Below are 17,488 nucleotides of genomic sequence, written 5' to 3'. Positions count from 1 at the left end.
CACAACAACCCACCGCCATGACCCTCCCACTTAAATCACGGGTACTTAGCTAGGGAATTGAATTTGGGACCAAAACGTCTAACCACATAATTCCAAGTACGCCCTAACCAACTAAGTCATCTATAAGTGAGTTTTTTTTTTGTTTTTACGATACCAAAATAATGAAAAAAGAAGAAGGTTAGAATGGAGTGGGACTATCCACGCCAACATTATCCTATATATTACCGAAGAGTCTTACAATCGTTACAAAATTTCAGAGTAAGTTATAATTACTTTATGTATCATCTGCGATCGTATTACATTGGCGAGCTCGTCGGACTTGATATGCTACAGTCAAGCAATGTAACATGAGCTGTTCAGAGATTCGATTGAGGCGTGAATTGAATTTTATAACCTCATAAAAGACTGGCGACTTTCTTTATCCTCAGGCCAACCATCTAGGGGTAAGCAATGGTTGTAAGAAAGACTCATGTGAGACGTTATCTGATCAATCGATTTATCGATTGCTTTGAGTCCGTCGTCGCCATTTCATCGGGTAAATTTTGCAAATCAGGCTTGATCGCAAGTCTTCCACATACTTTCAATAGCTCAGGATAACATCATAAACTTGGATAAGTAATGTTGATCAGAGTCTATCTTCTGTAAAGTTTGTCTTTCTTTGTCTAATCCTACACGAGAACTTGTCGATTGCCGGCTCAATTATGTTACCTTGACTTTCTGCCAATAACTTCCTGACGAATTCCATGCCCGTGTTTTGCACGCAATCCATACACAAAAGTCTGCTTCTCTTGATCCCTAAACAAGAAGCGCTTTAAGAATTGTCTCCGTTTGATGGGTCAATAGGCGTTGCACGCTCCATTTTCATGTGAAAAACCAAATTTGCTCGAGGATAATTCTCATGTGCCATTTTTCCACGAAACAATGGACGAAACACTTCGTTCCGAACACAGCTTACTGCTTTCATCTTACCGTGATGTCCGGCTCGGGACTATTATGCACTTATTCGGCCAATTTGTTTGGTAGGCGTGTAATGCCGGTGGCCATCATTGGGGTTTCTCAGAGACAGACACTTGGAAACGATCTAATTCTCCTGAAAATGGATCCAAAACTAGGGATTGAGAATAAGCAAAACCATGCTGTCATGATCCGCAAATCGCGGACTGCAAGGGTTTCTCAAATCACAAGCTAAAAGGGCAATGCCCACCTCAGTCATCTAAAGGACCTTTGTTAATTCCATCCCAACGGCTACAATATTGGTATTACATGACCTTTTCTGCGCTCATTTCCGAGATACCTTCTGAGCAATCAGCTTGATGTCCTTCAATCTTTCATCAATTAACTGCTGCAGCTGCTCTTCTTGCTTGTTTTGGTTGTCCTCCACCTGGATACCATTAGCTTCACCACCTGCTTGTGCCCTATGCATGACGAATGACATATCTGGATCAAAATCACTCGGTACTTCAATCACTTTCTTCCCAGCAGTCTCAGAGTCTTTTCCCAAAATGTCGGCCCTGACACGGTTTGAAATGACAGAATAATAATCCTGTATGCTCTTATCAGCTGGATCAAGCCCAAGATAGACCAGAATCTCCCAACATTGAAGAAACTGCTTCTTGTTGATTTTGAAACGCTTCCTGGCATCCTCAACCACACTAGGAGGAGGCAACAACCGAGGGATGTAGGTTTTCTTTGATAGTTTGCCTTGCTTCAACTGAGACACTGTTGAATATACTGCCAGCTGGACTTTGTCAAAGCTCAGAAGCCGTTGCACATCGATACATGTTCGCAAGTGTTGAAGATTATCCACTGGCTCCTCTATTGTGAAGTCATAAACACCATCGGCTATTGCGACATTGTTAAGCACCTCCAGGAGATAGCAGCCATAGCCTTTGCGCTGGTAAAGTGGTAATACTAGAATCTGATATTAGCAAAAGACCCCATGAGTAGTACAAACTAACTGATCAGATACGTTATACATGCTCTTCTAAAGCACTAAAAACTGTCTTCTTATAGATAACCAAGACGACAGCAAACCTGACCCAGCCGCAGTCGCGAATTATCAGGATAGTGATAGAAACGGTATACAGCGGCAAAACCAAGAAGCCTATCTTGAAAATTGCCTTGCTGATCACTGGTCTTCTGAATAAGAAGATACAGCTCCCAACTTGAATCTGTTACATCAATAGGATTGCTACCTGATATTCATCAGAAAAAACTTGCTCAGGATCGGAAATTTCTACACTTGACATTTAATGCAACACATGCACTCCCAAATAACCCATGAAAAGTTCACCTCCAGGATGTGATGAGTCGACATATAATGCAACAGATGTGGTCACCAGTACTGATACTCAAGAACACATGCACTACCAAATAACCCATGAAAAGTCAATGAATTACCGTCTACAAGAAGCAGAACAAGAGGGACCAACCGACTATACAGGTGTCCCGCTGTCATATTGCCCATCAGCATGCGCACCACCTAACATGCAGCAAGAGTCAATTTTCATGATCCGCTCAACAAGTATCCCCTACTGTGCAAAAGAAAAAGAAAAAAAGAACAACACCTAATGCATTGGACTAAAGAAAGATGACTCGTTCAGATAAGGGAAAACTCCTGAGATCGCTTCGAAGGAAGATCATTGCATTGACCCTTTCTGGAACCAGAACCGAGGCGCGGGGGTTTTGTGGTGGCGTTTTTTTTTTTTGGGGGAGTTGGGTGGGGCTTGCCGATAGGAAAAGGGGCTCAAAAGGCAGAGCAGGAAAATGAAAAGCAAGCTCCTCTAAGAACACTCTGTCAAGCTTATGAGATAGTCAATGGGCAATAAAAAAATTCACCTCCCTCCCCGTTCCCCAGGGGAAAGAGAGAGAGCAAGAGAGAGGGAAGGGCAGGACAGACATTGATTTTCACAATGTTGACTAGCCACCAGCCCACAATGATAGGCAAAAAATGCCCATTTCTCCTTATGACTTTCCGACTAGAACCAACTAAAAGAATCAATGATGAGATTGCTCATAAGAGGAGGTCTGCTTCCCATAACAGGCTCATATTGAAACAGGAAAATCTTAATTAGCACAGTAGGAAATTAACACATTCATTAGGCAGGCTTTGCCTGTTACAAAACATAATCAAAGTTAATTGTCATGTTCACCATATTATGCATGCACAATAATGAAGAGCACTGAATATGGAAAATTTAAAAGCATGTATTGAAATAAAATGCATCCCTATGTAAAGACTATTATCATGAGTAATCATAGTAAGCATCAGCGTTTAGAGAATTAAACCCACCTCGACATCAGAACTAACTGCTTTTAGATTACTAATTGAATCGTTGACATCGCCATCAGAGTATTTATGCTGTAAAATCTCCCCAGCTGAAACTGCAGACCTGAGAAAAGTTATATTGACACGAGAACTTAACAACATAAGACACTCAGAAAACAAGAACCAAGAAAATGAACTCCTAATTTGAAATAACCCCCCCCCCCCCAAAAAAAAAAAAAAAAAAGAGATACCGGCAAGAAAAATTGCGTACCTAATAAATTGGGTCTCCTTGGAAAAAGTTTGAAGGAAGTCGTCTTTATTATCCACAAGAGTTTCACCGAACATATTCTGATTCAAAGATCAACCAATCATCGGCTGTCAAGAGGAAAGATAAAACTTCAACCAATAAATTCAGTACCTTAAGAGCAGTGTTCAGATCTGTGATTCCTTTGCCTCCCTTGAACAAAAAAAAAAAAACACCACAAATACCGCATGTCACCATAAACAAACACAAAGCTAAATTGCAAGAAGAAAGCATCATTTTCCCGCATTCTTTTGACAACCCCAAAAAAGTCAGCAATGCATACTGATCATAACAACACAGAAGTAGATGGAGTACTTACATCTGATTTGCTCTCAAAAGCAATCTTTGCATATGCATGAAATGATACGCAACTTACCCACATGGTTATCTGCATCGAGTGCAATAAGCATTAAGTGGAGTCATGTTCTAATATTTAAAACTGCACAATCACACAATGTTCGAACAAGCTCAAAGAATCATAAAGATGAGATATTCTCCTTTACAGCCAGGAAAGATATTGCTACAAGAAAAAAAAACCAGAAGATATTTCCCATTCTCAATATGTTTGCTTATGTTACAGGAGTAGTCGACCAAAACCATCAAAAGGATACTAACTGCTAGACATCACTGCACTTCAAGCACAAATACAGACTGCAGTATCCAAGGTCTTCAGTAGCTGACACAGACTATCATTGTCACATAGCTCATAAAAGGGAGCAGCTTGTCAAGCAACAACCAAACTTGACTTAGATGTCAATATAACAAGGAAAAAAGGCAGCAAAGTTAATGAAAGATAGATCACAGCTTGATCACGCAGAAATGAAACAAAAGCCAACCCTCTACAGGCAAAGCACATTATCTGGTAAGTGAAAAATAAAGTGCAGGCAACTCATACATTTCCACACAACAAAGGACACATAGTATCACACGTAAATTATGTCCCTCACATTTAGACCTTGGTATCCATAGATTTTTCCATCTTCCTCAAAGAAGTGACTCAAATCAACTGGATCGAGGCAGAAGCTTTCTGGAGCTCCCACTTCTTCTTCCTTGGACACTACAAAAACCAGCAACCAAATTACAACTCACGGACAAATGAAGTTGCAACACATTTCAGACAAAAAATGCTCAGGATCTAAAAAAGGAAAAACGACCGACAAAAAAAAAAAAAGGTATCTCATGGTTAGCTGAGCCTTTAAACCGAGACAAAGCTCTAAACTCAGTAACTCCAAGGCATACGAAAAACCAGGGCAGGTACCTCCAATAGCATATAAACATAGCAAATATAGCTCCCATTCGACCGTGGTCACGACTTAACAGGACCCCAAAGAGTGGGGAAAAAAAAAAACAATGCCTACACGGCTGGAAGTAAATAAAGAAGATTAGCAAAAGACATAACCATTTCTGTTAGTTCAACGTAGCTTGGATTGATATGGGTGGACCCGTATTTGGTCACCAGAATTTTTCTTTCTTCTGGCCGGAAGCCAGTTACCACAATGAGAAGACAGACTAATGTCAAGTAAACCATAGATCTCAATAATCACATTAACTCCTACCCTTCCTTTCCTTCTTCATGTATTTACTTGGTTACTCCATGAATCAACCCAAGAGTAGCTCACTCCACTATATGAGTAAATACTAACGATTTTATCAGGACCATTTCGCACTAAACTACGAGGAAACAAAGGTTTAGCATAATACAGAACTTCAACTAATTCGAGCCGCTGCTGACGAAAAGAGAAGGGAAAACAAAACCCGCAAAATCGTAGAAATACTCCACCCAGACTTACCCAGATACACTTTGATGCAGCCATTTGGGTCAACTCCAGCATCTGCACCATGAATGCAGGAAAAACGAGAACACTGAGCGCGCTAAAACATATGTGAATTTCCAAGAAAATAACTACCTGGAAGTCCGTAGACTACAGTAATGGTTTAGAATTGAACGGTAAGCAGCTCGACAAGAGTCGGTTCTGGGGTTACCGATGCCGGAGAAACCGACGCGCCGCCGCTTCTTGGGCTCGGCTGCTGGATCGGGCGCGCTGCCGTGCTTCTGCGCCATCGTTAGGGTTTCTCCCGAGCGGGAAACGTGATGAGGAAAGGCGGGAAATTACAGAAAAAAGAGGTGGTGGGGAGAGAGAGGGGACGTTGCGCGGACGACGATATAAGACACACAGGAGTCACGTGTGTGTCACGTGGAAGTTCCATCTGACGACAAATTCAAATTATCATATAAATAATTCCAACGTTGAACTATCGGGTGGGCGTTTGGTCTAGTGGTATGATTCTCGCTTTGGGTGCGAGAGGTCCCGAGTTCGATTCTCGGAACGCCCCCGAGTTCAGTCCTTTTGTTGCTTTCCCTTTTTTCTTCCCTTCAATTTTTGGTTGCTTTCCTTTTTTTTAGCAGAGACTCCTTTTGTTGCTTTTCCTTTTTTCTTTCCTTCAAATTTAGGTTTGCACTAACTTTGCGCGATACTTGTGATAATAAAAACCGTGTGTCGATGCCGCTGATGTATGAAAATTCGTGGTACGCTCGGCGCCGAGAACAATTATTATGCCCGAGAACTACAAAAAATCTCTATTTTTTTTTTTTTTGGGTAAGGTAAGTATGAAAAAAAAAAAAAAAAGATTGAAGGAACCGGATGAGAACGATCACGATTGCAGCTCGGAATTCCCAGGACTAAGAAGATTGAAGAAACCGGAATGAACATTGAACAGTCTCTTATTGAGTGAACAATCCCCCAAAGTTTATTCAAAGCATTCAAAAGGACATAAGACATAACTGCCACACCAAAGCCATTGCGCTCGAATCTCCAAAGATAGAGACGCGCCTTTATGAGAAACTCTTTTAATTGATCAAGACACATCAATAGATGCGCCTGCAGATTGTCATCCCATCGCCCAGCGCGACGAGAGATATATCGACCCAAGGGTCGCCCGCTATCATCTTGTTGAACTCGACCATGTCCTTCCACGCGGATTGCCTCAGTGGGACAACACAGGACGGGTCGGACAAGGCGACAGTGCCACCCCAGAGAGTGTTGTCGTACATGATCGTGCCCCCGACCCTCACCAGCCTCAACAGCCTCTCATGGTAGTTCTTCAGGTTGGCCTTATCAGCATCGACGAACGCAAAGCCGAAGCAGCTTTCGTTTTCTTGCTGGCACGAAAAAGAAAAGCCGGAAGAGATTGTCTGAGCGTCTAACAAGCTCAGAAGATACCAAATTTGTTGCACAAGTCCAAATGAGGATTACTTTACTAGAAAAGTTACACACGTTTTCTAGTAATTTATCAAGGACAGGCAAAGCTTGCGATTCAATGAAGTCAATCTTGTGTTCGACGTTGGCCTTCTTGATAAATGGTAATCCGATCTCATATGCTTCTCGGTCTACATCGATCGCTATGATCTGCAGTAGAGAAACATTTCATGGGATCAATATGAAACAGCAAGAGAAAAATGCGCAGATTAATTCTATCTTGACAAACAGACTTGCAAGTTTTTCCCTTTTTCCAAGCGAAAGACGACGTACATTGCCATCTTGCGGAATTGTAAGAGCCGTGAGGAGGAGAGAGTAGCCGGTGAAGACGCCGATCTCTATAGTCTTCTTCGCATTCAGTAGCTTCAGGAGCAGGGCAATGAGCTGACCGCTGTCCGGCGAAGTTACCATGAAGGACCTGTTCAGTCAGAATATCACCAACACTGACCATACAAACTCAAGATACTCTCTGGTTTTCGTACATGGACAACAGCTTTCCATCATTGAATTCTATGGTTATGCCAGATTTTACTCAATTTATCATCGCCGTGACATGAATGTCCGGCTCCGAGAGCAAGTAATAGAATCTGTTCATACGCTCTAAACTGAAGCGATTGGAATCACAGTGTTAAGCAGATCAATAAAAGTGCGTGTGGCATTGAGCAATGAATATTGAACAGAATTTACAGTGGATAGTTTGCACTAGCATCTGTGAGCTCCTTCAGAATCTCTGCTTCTCTTGGTACACACAAGTCCTCAGTACATATTGCCATGACCATGCAACTACTTAGGAGTATACTCAAAACTGTTACAGCAACTTCATTTAACAGAAGAATTTGGTGCAAACAAAGAGAGAGAGAGACTTCACATTGTATAGGTCATCACTCTGCAACAACCCTGCTGGACCATCGGAGACTATTTCCGCCGTCGGTTCCATCTCTGCAAAGCCACTAGATCAATCAAACACGCAGATAAAGGATATGCAAAAGAGTGATGTATTGTAATGAAGGGTATACGAGGATCTCACAGGCATTACAAGACGACTACATAAATTATCTCGCAATCAATAACTCGAAAGAGATACCGGCACAATCATAAGATATACAGAGACTCGCCTAGATATCTCCAGCCTCCACAACCATTTAAGGCTTAAAAATATAACATTTTTTTTGTCCAGTTATGCAACAGCAGACGCGAAAAAAATCACTATAGTTTGGGTGTTAATGCGGAATACAGATGGGAGGAACGCGGTCCGCTTCATTTTCACTGTGAAGCAACTTTTCCTCCATTAAAACGGGGGCAAGAAACTTTTTGATTAAAGCCTAAGATGACCTCCCTGACTTGAGGGTGTTTCCATGGACTGTTGTGAGAGAAAATAGCAGCAAAAAGTTAGAGCGAGATCAGAGAACTTTACCTTCTACTTTGGAGAAAGAACTGCCCAGTTCAAAATGTAGATTGAGAAAGTTTGTGCAATTTGGTGGGAAAAATGGGCATCATATAAATACATTTCTCTTCCAAGATAGGACCAAAGCTGCCGAATTTTGCTGCTGTTTTGTCTGCAGGATAATATTATGTTATGGTCGATTTGTTTGACTGACTTGGAAAAAAGAAGAAGTGCTTTTGTTCTGTCATCTAGAGATTGATTGAGACATTTTTTTGTTTTTGTTTTCAACTGATGCAGGTGTCATTTCCTCTTCCCCCCTTGTAGTCGCCAGAGACGTTTGGGTGCGGGACGCCCATCCTCGTTTGACGTTAAGTTGAGTACGATAATGTGAGACTGAATTTTGTCTGAGTCCTCTGTATATTATTGCCATGGCAAGACCACAGAACTAGTTGTCATGCATAAGGAATCAAGCAGGAGGAGAAGAAGAGTTAAAAAAAGGTGACGCCAAACAGAAATATTGTCTGTCAATTAGACTTCATTGTTTCCCAAAAAAATGAACAATTTAGAAAGTATTTTCCCAAAAATGTCACTTGTATTGCTTACAAAACGAATAATTGAAAATATTGCCATTGTCCATGAAATTGTTTAGACATAAGCTATCATCGGTAATAAAACATTTTCAATTGATTAATTATTTCAAATGATACAAACGATCATTTCTAGAAAAATATTATCGAGATCGTTTGTTTCTTGGGAAATAAATGGAGATAATACTTTTTAATTTCGAGAAACAAACATTTTGATTTTGTAAATACGGGTAATAGGGATTTTAGAAAAAATGAATTATTCTCTAGATGCGACTCGTTAACATGACTCGATGAATTGAGAACAAAAATATTTGGTATTTATTTGGATTTAGAAACATAATCCGGTCTTACTTTCTTTAAATGTGGGTCTCATTTCGAGTCCAAAAGTCCAAATTACAAACTTTCTATAGATTGGTTTACCATGCTACTAAAGGATGAACATGATTTCCTAATAGAATCTAGAATCGGATCGAAACGGCCTTGAAATCGCTCTATTTCCAGGTTCCACTAGAAATCGGTCCAGTTCCGAATTTAATGTATTTTGGAACCTAACTATGTGGATTGGTTCTCGATTCCCACCGAACTGAAGAACTAGATCGAAAACCAAGGTAACCCTAAAATAGAGCACGACATAGACAATATTACATGACGCTTGGCCGAATGAAAAGAAAATTCCTTCCTCCTAGAGCAACTTATTGGCTTTCATCATGGTTTTTGACTCCTCCTAGAGTATTACATGTCGGTTTTATGTTATGTGTTTTGAACTTTTTATTATTTATTGTAGCTTATGAGTTCATTTTTCATAGACTGTTGCTATTGACAAACAAGGATTTTAGATATTGTATTTACTTCCATTTTGCTTGATAAAATGAAATAAAAAAAAGGTAGAAAATGTGAATAGAAAGTACAAATGATTTTTTCAATTTTTGAGAAACCAATTATTTACAAGGTTTAATACCCCAAAAAAAAATTCAAACTGGTACACCTGTGACAAATTTACCCCAAACTGGTATACATGTGACAAATTTACCTCAAACTATATTTTTTACTATAGAAAATCCCAATCTAATACATCTATGGTAAATTTATCCCTAATTTTTTTTTTAGATAAAAGGACACTTCAAGTACCAATATTTGTGTATGGTCACTTTGGTGACTATTTTTTTGGATCACTTAAGTACTAATTTTTTTTTAAAAACGGTTATTTAAATGCCAACTCCGGTGAGGTCGCCGAAATTTATTACCGTTGGCACTAAAGTGATTATTTTTTCTCCGATTTGATCCTAAAGTGATTGTTTTTTGGATCACTTAAGTGCCCATTTTTTTAAAAAAATGATTATTTAAGTGCCAACTCCCGTGAGTTCGTCGGAATTTCTTGCCATTGATACTAAAGTGATCTTTTTATCTCCTATTTGGCACTTAAGTGATCCAAAAAGAATTGGTAGCAAAGTGAGTACCGTACATAAATATTGGCACTTGAAGTGTCCTTATGTAATACCATAATAAATTTCAAATTGGTATACACGTGATAAATTTACCCCAAACTCTTTTTTTGACCACCAAAAATCCCAAATCTATATATTTGTGATAAATTTATCCCAAATTAAGTTTTTTGATCATCAAAACTCCCAAACTGGAATATATGTGACAATTTTACCCTTCATTAGTTTTTTTTTAATTGGGTTAATACCATGAAAAATTCAAACCGATATATCCGTGACAAACGAAAGTAAAAATCCCCAACCTGGCATACCCGTCAACTACTACGTATCATCTAACTCAACAATTTGATGGTAAAATATAAAGGAGGGTGAATTTGCCACAAATGTATCGCTTTAAGATTTTTCCGATAAAAAAAAATAGTTTAGGGTCAAATTTATCACGTGTGTACCAAGTTGGGATTTTTCATGGTATTAACCATATTTATAAGCAATACCTATAGTAAGAAGTTTCTAGAAAAATGAATCAAACTCTATCGAGTAGATATAAGAAGTGTCTTCTCGAGAGACTCGACAACGTGACCAGGCAAATCGGGCACGAAGAAGTGATTTCATATTTAGGGTACATCTGTTTCACTAAAAACTTGATGATAAGAAAACAAATTTTTTATTAAAACATATTTTCTATTTGAAATTATTTACAAGGAGAATGGTTAGTTTTCATCCGTACGGTGATTTAGATAAAGTGATTTTCTTCTTGCCACAAAGAGAAGTCTTTTTTCCTGGATCTAAACTTGCTGTTTTAGCCTGGAAAACATTTTCCTAATATCAATTAGCTTTCTGTCATTCAAATATCGAAATGTTAAAAAATAATGAAAATGATTATCCTTTAAACAAATGGACCTTCTTGTCGAGATTAAGAAACATAACAGGACCTTGTTTTCGCTTTTATTAGATCTTTTACTACGAAACGGAAGTCATTTCGTGCCCAAGATGTCCAAATCACAAACTTTCTATCGATTGGCGAAGTGAGTTTTACCACGCTGCCTTGAAAGACGTCATTGTCAGCAATCCAATTGTGACCTTGTTATCAAACTGTTCCTTCTTTCTTTCACAGAGAAGCGTCCCAGAAAATTATATCTATTAATTTAAAATTTCTTATTTAATCATAGATTCTGTCGATTAGAGGTGTTAAACAGGTGGATTGAGTCAGATTTGGGTCGGATTGAAAAGGGTCTGACCTATATTGACTCATTTAATCTGTTTTGACCTATTATAATGCCATATAAATTTAGTGATCTATACCCGACTCGACCTATATTATTAAAACACTTCACTATTAAAATTCAGTTCAGAGAAAATTAGTTCTTATACATTTTTAAATATATATATTGCTAAAAATAATTTATAGTTTTCTTAACTAACACATTTATGAGCTATTTAAAATCCATTTCGGACACATTAAGTTTCTAAATAAATCATTTATGAATCACTTTTAAAACTTAAGGAATCGATTTACGATCCACTACCATGAAATATGGGTCAAATATGAGTTTCTAAACTTACTTTGCCGCCTTTATAGTAATGCAACCCTTTGGAAAAGTTGCGAACTTTTTCTTCTCGCACGACTCATAAGCAGGTTTCATGCGCACCTTCAACAATCCCAGGACCTACGTTGATGTATGTTTCAGTCCTAGGTTCCTCTGATAAGCTCCACTCTCTCTCTCTCTCTCTCTTCGCCGAGAACGTATCCGAGTGCTCGTATGGAAGCTTTGTTTATATACAGCTTTTAATGTGAAGTTACATTAGATCTCCAGAGAAGAACTGCACCAGGTCGCCCGAAACAGCAGACCTTACGCTCGCCCACAGGGTTCCCTACCATCACCGAGCACGAATCCAAGTGCTCATATTGAGACCTTGTTTATACACAGTTCCTAATATGAACCGCACCAGGTCGCCTGGAAAAACCGGACCATACACTCACCCAACAAAATCCCTAAAAGGTTGTAGCTTGCAGCCTGATGCGAATGGAGAGCTTCCGTTCAGGATCTTAGGACAACAAGTGCCGCCGCAAGCCATGTCTAACTGGCTCAAATGCCCTCGCGGTCTTAAAGTCTCGACTTACTGAACCGGAAAGAGAGAGACTGATAAAACAAATCAGACGAGGCAATTCCAGTTCAATGGAGAAGTGACCAAGAAAATTCACGCCATTATGCTTCAACTTATCAAGTCATCAAATGAAAGAATAGCTCAATATCCCAACTCAGCCCACATAGACGGAGTACTATTGCACAAATACATAAGAATCCAATTTCATCGGGTAAACTTTGCAAGTCGGGTTTGATCCTAAACCTTCCATATACTTCTGTCAAGTATCCAAAATCCTTGTAATAAGTTTTTTTTATCGTCGGTGCACGTTTCCTATCCAAGAATCAACAAAGGATCATTCACATCATTTGTCGATTTTTGCTATCAATTCACGTTTCGAAATTTGCTTTGTCAACGTTTGGTTGCGAAACAACAACTTTTTAATTTTCTTTGTCAGAGTTGTGCAAGTACTCATTAGCAAGTTTTATGCACACAGCACACATTCAACGACTTTTCCAAGACTTGTTCGTAGACTTCTAGTCGTCCACAAGGCAAGAACACCATAAATGCCATAGTCTTTGTATGATGCTCACTTAAGAGCTATAAGTGCATGACTTCTAAAAAATGTTCACTTTGGTGCCATAATTTTCAATCGATCGCTCGACTATCGTAACTTCTCAAAAATTTTGACCCAAATGCCAAAATATCGACGTGGCATGGCACTTCTGGTGAATCTTTTAAAAAAATTATGGTACTTAAAAGATCGATTGAAAAATTATATGGCACTTAAGTGTTAAAAAAAAAATCATAGTATTCAAGTGAACATTGTATATAAGTTATTGCACTTACATGATTGAAAATAAAGTTATGGTACTCAAGTGAACGCTTATAAAAACGTTGTCGTCCATAACAAAGTTGATCTCGGAACGGTCGAACAAAGATTATTCCTAACACCAGAACTAGGTAGTGCAGGTTAAAGAAATTCACAGGAACAGTCTTTTAGTGAGTGAACAATCCTCCGAAGTTTATAGGAAGCATTCAAAAGATCATAACACAACAGCCTCACAATCGATAGTAGAAGCTATTGTGCTCAAATCTCAAAAGATTGAGTAACAAGTACTATTTTGATCTGTGCCATAAATTTGATCAAAAGGCATCAACAGATGCGCCTGCAGATTGTCATCCCATCGCCCAGAGCGACTTGAGATGTATCGACCCGAGGATCGCCCGCTATCATCTTGTTGAACTCGATCATGTCCTCCCACGCGAATTGCCGCAATTCGTGAGAGGAGGACGGGTCGGCCAAGGCTACGGTGCCTCCCCAGAGAGTGTTGTCGTACACGATCACGCCCCCGACCCTCACCAGCCTCAGTAGCCTCTCGTGATAGTTCTTCAGGTTTGCCTGGTCAGCATCGACGAACGCAAAGTCGAAGCTGCTTTCATTTTCTCGCTGACACGCATAAGCAAAGCCAGATGAGATTGTTGAGAGTTTAATTAAGCACAGAAGATATTACTTTTATTGCACAAGCCCAAATGAGGATTGCTTTACTGGAAAAATTGCACTCACGTTTTCTAGTAAGTTATCGAGGACAGGCAAAGCTTGCGATTTGACAAAGTCGTTCTTGTGTTCGACTGGCCTTCCTGATAAAGGGTAATCCGATCTCGTATGCTTCTCTGTCTACATCGATCGCTATGATCTGCAGTGGAAACATTTGATTTGACCAATATGAAACAGCAAGAGAAAAATGTGCAGATTAATTCTATCTTGACCAAGAGACTTGCAAGTTTTTCCTTTTTTCCAAGTGAAAGACGACATACCTTGCCTTCTTGCGGAATTGTAAGAGCCGTGAGGAGGAGAGAGTAGCCGGTGAAGATGCCGACCTCTATAGTCTTCTTCACATTCAATAGCTTCAGGAGCAGGGCGATGAACTGACCCCCGTCTGGCGCAGTTGCAAAGTAGGACCCGTTCAGTAAGAATTCCACCAACACTCGACAAGCTTAAGACTCTCTGCTTTCAGTATATGGACAGCAGCTTTCCATCCTTGAATTCTATGGCTATGCCAAGTTTACTCAATCTATCATTGTCGTAACATGAATGTCCGGCTCTGAAAGCAAGTAATAGAATCTGTTCATACGCTCTAAACCGAAGCGAAATCACTTTGAGATCACAGTCTAAGGAGATCAATAAAAGTGCATGTGGTATTGAGCAAAGAATGTTGAACAGAATTTACTGCCATGACAATACAACAACTCAGAATGTTCTCAAACTGTAACAGCAACTTCATTTAACAGAAGAAATTGCTGCAAACAGAGAGAGAGAGAGAGAGAGAGACTTTACATTGTATAGTTCATCACTCTGCAACAACCCTGATGGACCATCCGAGACTACTTCCACAGTCAGTTCCATCTCCGCAAAGCCACTAAATCAATCAAATACACTGAAAAAGAATGTGCAGAAGAGAAAATTGTATAATTTCTGTATGTTTTATAATAAAGAGTATATGAGGTGCTCATAGGCATTACAAGATGACTATATCAATTATTGCACAATCAGGTATATGCATAATTCGAAAGAGATACCAGCACAATCCTAAGCGATACAGAGAACAGCCTAGATATCTCTAGCCTCCACAACCTTTTAAGGCTTAAGAATGCCACATTTTTCTTTCCCATTATGCAGCAGCAGATGCGAAAAGTCATAAAGTTTTTGGGTGTTAGAATACAGATGAAAGGAAGGTGTTCCGCTTCATTTTCACTGTGAAGCAACTTTTCCTCCATTAAAATGGGGTAAGAAACCTTAAGTGAAGCCAAAGATGACCTCCTTGTCTTGAGAGTGTTTCCACGGAACCCCAGAAAGATTGTTGTGAGAGAACATAGCAGCAAAACGTTAGAGCGAGATCAGAGGAACTTTACTTCTACTTTGGAGAAAGAACTGCCCAGATCACTGTTGAAGTTTGTTTGGAAAGACAACATAGTGCCATTTTTGCAATCCCACCAAATTGGATGGAAGGTAGAGGGCAAATATATTTATTAGTTAGAAGGCTACTATAATCTGTCAAATAAAGAAAAATGGGCAAGTGGGCTAGATCTCACCGTACACATGTGCACTTAGCACGCTTGCACAACAATTATTGGCACTAATCAACGATCAATTTATTTTAAGTTGCAATTATTTTATTAAATTTATTTATCAAAATTTAATTAACTGTTTACGTCCAAGAGTTGCAATCTTTCTTCATTCCTAATGAAATAGTGTGACTGTACACATAGGAGTTGCAATTATTTTATTAAATTTATTTTTTGAAATTTAATTAACTGTTTTCTTTTGTAAAGAAATTTAATTAACGGTTTATGTCCAAGAGTTGCAATCTTTCGGACAAGGTCGTTTTTTGGACAATGAAGAGCTGTGTTCGAATAAACCGCTTTTCGGACAATGAGGAGTTGTGTCTGAATTACTGCTCTTCAGACACGGAGTGGTGTGTCCGAAATTAACCGTATTTTGAATACGAATAGTTGTGATCAAATGACACTTTTGAGACATGAAAAGTTATCTTCTTTCAAGTATTTATATTGAGCGACTCTGTTCATTTTCTGAATCTTAATTTCTATTTTCGTTTTTCTAAAAGACACACAGCCATTGTTTCCAATTGTTTCTTTTGAGAGATTATGGAGAAATATCAGAATTGTTATCTACTATTCTCATTTAGACATTATTGTATCTTGGATGATATTTGCTGAAACCATTAGCAACGTTGTGGGGCAAATAAATCCTTAAAGAGAATGTTGTCATGCCTCAAACTCTGATTCTGTTGTTCATCCCATTCGATCATATTTTTCAACAATCACAATCTAGCTTTGGAAAGTTTCTGCAACTTGATGGGGAAGATGGGCATCGTATAAATACAGTTCTCTTTCAAGGTAGGGGTCAAAGCAGGCGACTTCTGTGTCATCTGGCTGTCGTTTTTTCTGCAGGATAACATTATGTTATAGTTGATTTGTTTGACTGATTAGGAAAAAAGAAGTGATTTTGTTCTGTCATCTTGGGATTGATTCAGACATTTTTTGGGTGTTTGTTTTCAACTGATGCAGGCGTCAGATTGGAATGATGCCATTCTCATTTCCTCTTCCCCTCTGTAGTCGCCAGAGACGTTTGGTTGGGGGACGCCCTTCCTCGCATGACATTAAGCTGAGTAAGATGATGAGAGACTGAATTTGTCGGGTCCTCTGTTGATTATGACCATGGCAAGAACGCAGAACAGAACTTGTCATGCATGAGGAATCAAGCAGGAGGACGAGAAGAGTCTAAAAAGGAGACGCCGGACAAAAATGTTGACCAGTAGGCTCCGTCTGTTTAAGTAAAAAATGTTTCGTCATCCACGAAAATTGTTTTGACATAAATCATCGATTATCTCTAGAAAAATATTTACAAAATTGTTTGTTTTCGCGAAACAAACGGAGATAATAGTTTTCAATTTCGGGAAACAGACATTTTGTTTTTGCAAATAGGCTTGATAAGGATTCCAGGAAAAATGAATTATTCTCTAAATGAGACTCGTTAAAGCGATTCGAAGAATCCGGCACGAACAAAAACATTTGGTACTTATCTGGATTAAGAAAAATAATCCAATCTTGCTTTCGCTTTCATTAAATCTTTCACTTAGAAAAATTTTCGGACTAACGAAATCAAATGTTGGTCTCGTTTAGTGTCCCAAAGTCCAAATTACAAACTTTCTATTCATTGACCATGTCGGGTTTACTACGTTACCAAATGGTGAGCATGGTTCCAGGTAGAATCGGAAATCAAACCGAACCGGCAATGGGAACCGATCCGGTTCCACGTTCCTATGGGAATTGGTCTGGTTCCCGGTTTCATGCAGTCCGATTCCTGATTCCCGCTCAAGAACCCAGCCCAATCGAAAACCGGAGAACTGCACTGGGAACCAGGTAACCCCAAAATAGGATGACATATACAGTAAATCTCTACGTGTTGACTTACGGACAGGAAGATGTTATCTGTCTTGAGATTATTGTTCATTCCTTAAGAGCTAAGCTGGACATACTTAAGAAGGATTATGATCAGTCGATGTCCATGAATCTCGTTGAGTTCCATGAGGTTCGAGCGTCGACATCACATGTTTTCGCACAAATGAAATGGGCTGAC

At 39.2% G+C, this 17,488-nt stretch overlaps 3 protein-coding genes and 1 non-coding gene across 5 annotated transcripts; 1 reads left to right on the top strand and 3 right to left on the bottom strand.

Moving 5' to 3' along the window:
* Positions 1–1,070: 1,070 nt before the first annotated feature.
* On the bottom strand, positions 1,071–5,707 carry LOC115749140 (histone acetyltransferase type B catalytic subunit). 2 transcript variants are annotated; one of them, XM_030685842.2, is made up of 10 exons: positions 5,556–5,707; positions 5,363–5,404; positions 4,520–4,629; positions 3,892–3,960; positions 3,687–3,725; positions 3,540–3,616; positions 3,293–3,392; positions 2,401–2,482; positions 2,035–2,195; positions 1,071–1,918 (listed from the first exon to the last, which is right to left on the bottom strand). In XM_030685842.2, exons 1-10 carry the CDS (start codon positions 5,632–5,634, stop codon positions 1,280–1,282), a joined length of 1,398 nt encoding a protein of 465 aa, XP_030541702.1. In that variant the 5' UTR covers positions 5,635–5,707; the 3' UTR covers positions 1,071–1,279. The 2 variants fall into 2 exon arrangements, with proteins under 2 accessions (XP_030541702.1, XP_048133874.1); XM_048277917.1 differs by having other exon boundaries at positions 4,528–4,629; positions 5,556–5,649.
* A 127-nt stretch (positions 5,708–5,834) lies between these two features.
* TRNAP-UGG lies at positions 5,835–5,906 on the top strand. Its single transcript has one exon. It is a non-coding gene; the product is annotated as a tRNA-Pro (tRNA).
* Positions 5,907–6,438: 532 nt separating this feature from the next.
* On the bottom strand, positions 6,439–7,766 carry LOC115749152 (probable caffeoyl-CoA O-methyltransferase At4g26220). The gene is made up of 5 exons (XM_030685855.2): positions 7,698–7,766; positions 7,517–7,584; positions 7,103–7,247; positions 6,848–6,979; positions 6,439–6,732 (listed from the first exon to the last, which is right to left on the bottom strand). Exons 1-5 carry the CDS (start codon positions 7,764–7,766, stop codon positions 6,439–6,441), a joined length of 708 nt encoding a protein of 235 aa, XP_030541715.2.
* A 5,717-nt stretch (positions 7,767–13,483) lies between these two features.
* Positions 13,484–14,734, bottom strand: LOC115749151 (probable caffeoyl-CoA O-methyltransferase At4g26220). The gene is made up of 4 exons (XM_048278045.1): positions 14,683–14,734; positions 14,146–14,267; positions 13,965–14,024; positions 13,484–13,777 (listed from the first exon to the last, which is right to left on the bottom strand). Exons 1-4 carry the CDS (start codon positions 14,732–14,734, stop codon positions 13,484–13,486), a joined length of 528 nt encoding a protein of 175 aa, XP_048134002.1.
* Between the last annotated feature and the right edge of the window lie 2,754 nt (positions 14,735–17,488).

Source organism: Rhodamnia argentea, chromosome 4, assembly GCF_020921035.1.
Source record: "Rhodamnia argentea isolate NSW1041297 chromosome 4, ASM2092103v1, whole genome shotgun sequence".
Lineage (NCBI taxonomy): Eukaryota > Viridiplantae > Streptophyta > Magnoliopsida > Myrtales > Myrtaceae > Rhodamnia > Rhodamnia argentea.
The sequence above is the reverse complement of the archived record's forward strand: the minus strand, read 5'-3'. Positions and strand labels throughout refer to the sequence as shown.

Coding starts and splice junctions, on each gene's coding strand:
- LOC115749140 (XM_030685842.2), bottom strand. CDS start 5,634: ATGGCGCAGAAGCACGGCAGCGCGCCCGATCCAGCAGCCGAGCCCAAG. Junction 3,617..3,686: donor ATCTGAACACTGCTCTTAAG/GTACTGAATTTA, acceptor TCTTTGAATCAG/AATATGTTCGGTGAAACTCT. Junction 3,393..3,539: donor AAGGAGACCCAATTTATTAG/GTACGCAATTTT, acceptor AACTTTTCTCAG/GTCTGCAGTTTCAGCTGGGG.
- LOC115749152 (XM_030685855.2), bottom strand. CDS start 7,766: ATGGAACCGACGGCGGAAATAGTCTCCGATGGTCCAGCAGGGTTGTTG. Junction 7,585..7,697: donor AGAGTGATGACCTATACAAT/GTGAAGTCTCTC, acceptor ATATGTACTGAG/GACTTGTGTGTACCAAGAGA. Junction 7,248..7,516: donor GCTAGTGCAAACTATCCACT/GTAAATTCTGTT, acceptor CTGACTGAACAG/GTCCTTCATGGTAACTTCGC.
- LOC115749151 (XM_048278045.1), bottom strand. CDS start 14,734: ATGGAACTGACTGTGGAAGTAGTCTCGGATGGTCCATCAGGGTTGTTG. Junction 14,268..14,682: donor TCCATCAGGGTTGTTGCAGA/GTGATGAACTAT, acceptor CAACTGCGCCAG/ACGGGGGTCAGTTCATCGCC. Junction 14,025..14,145: donor CAATTCCGCAAGAAGGCAAG/GTATGTCGTCTT, acceptor TTTCCACTGCAG/ATCATAGCGATCGATGTAGA.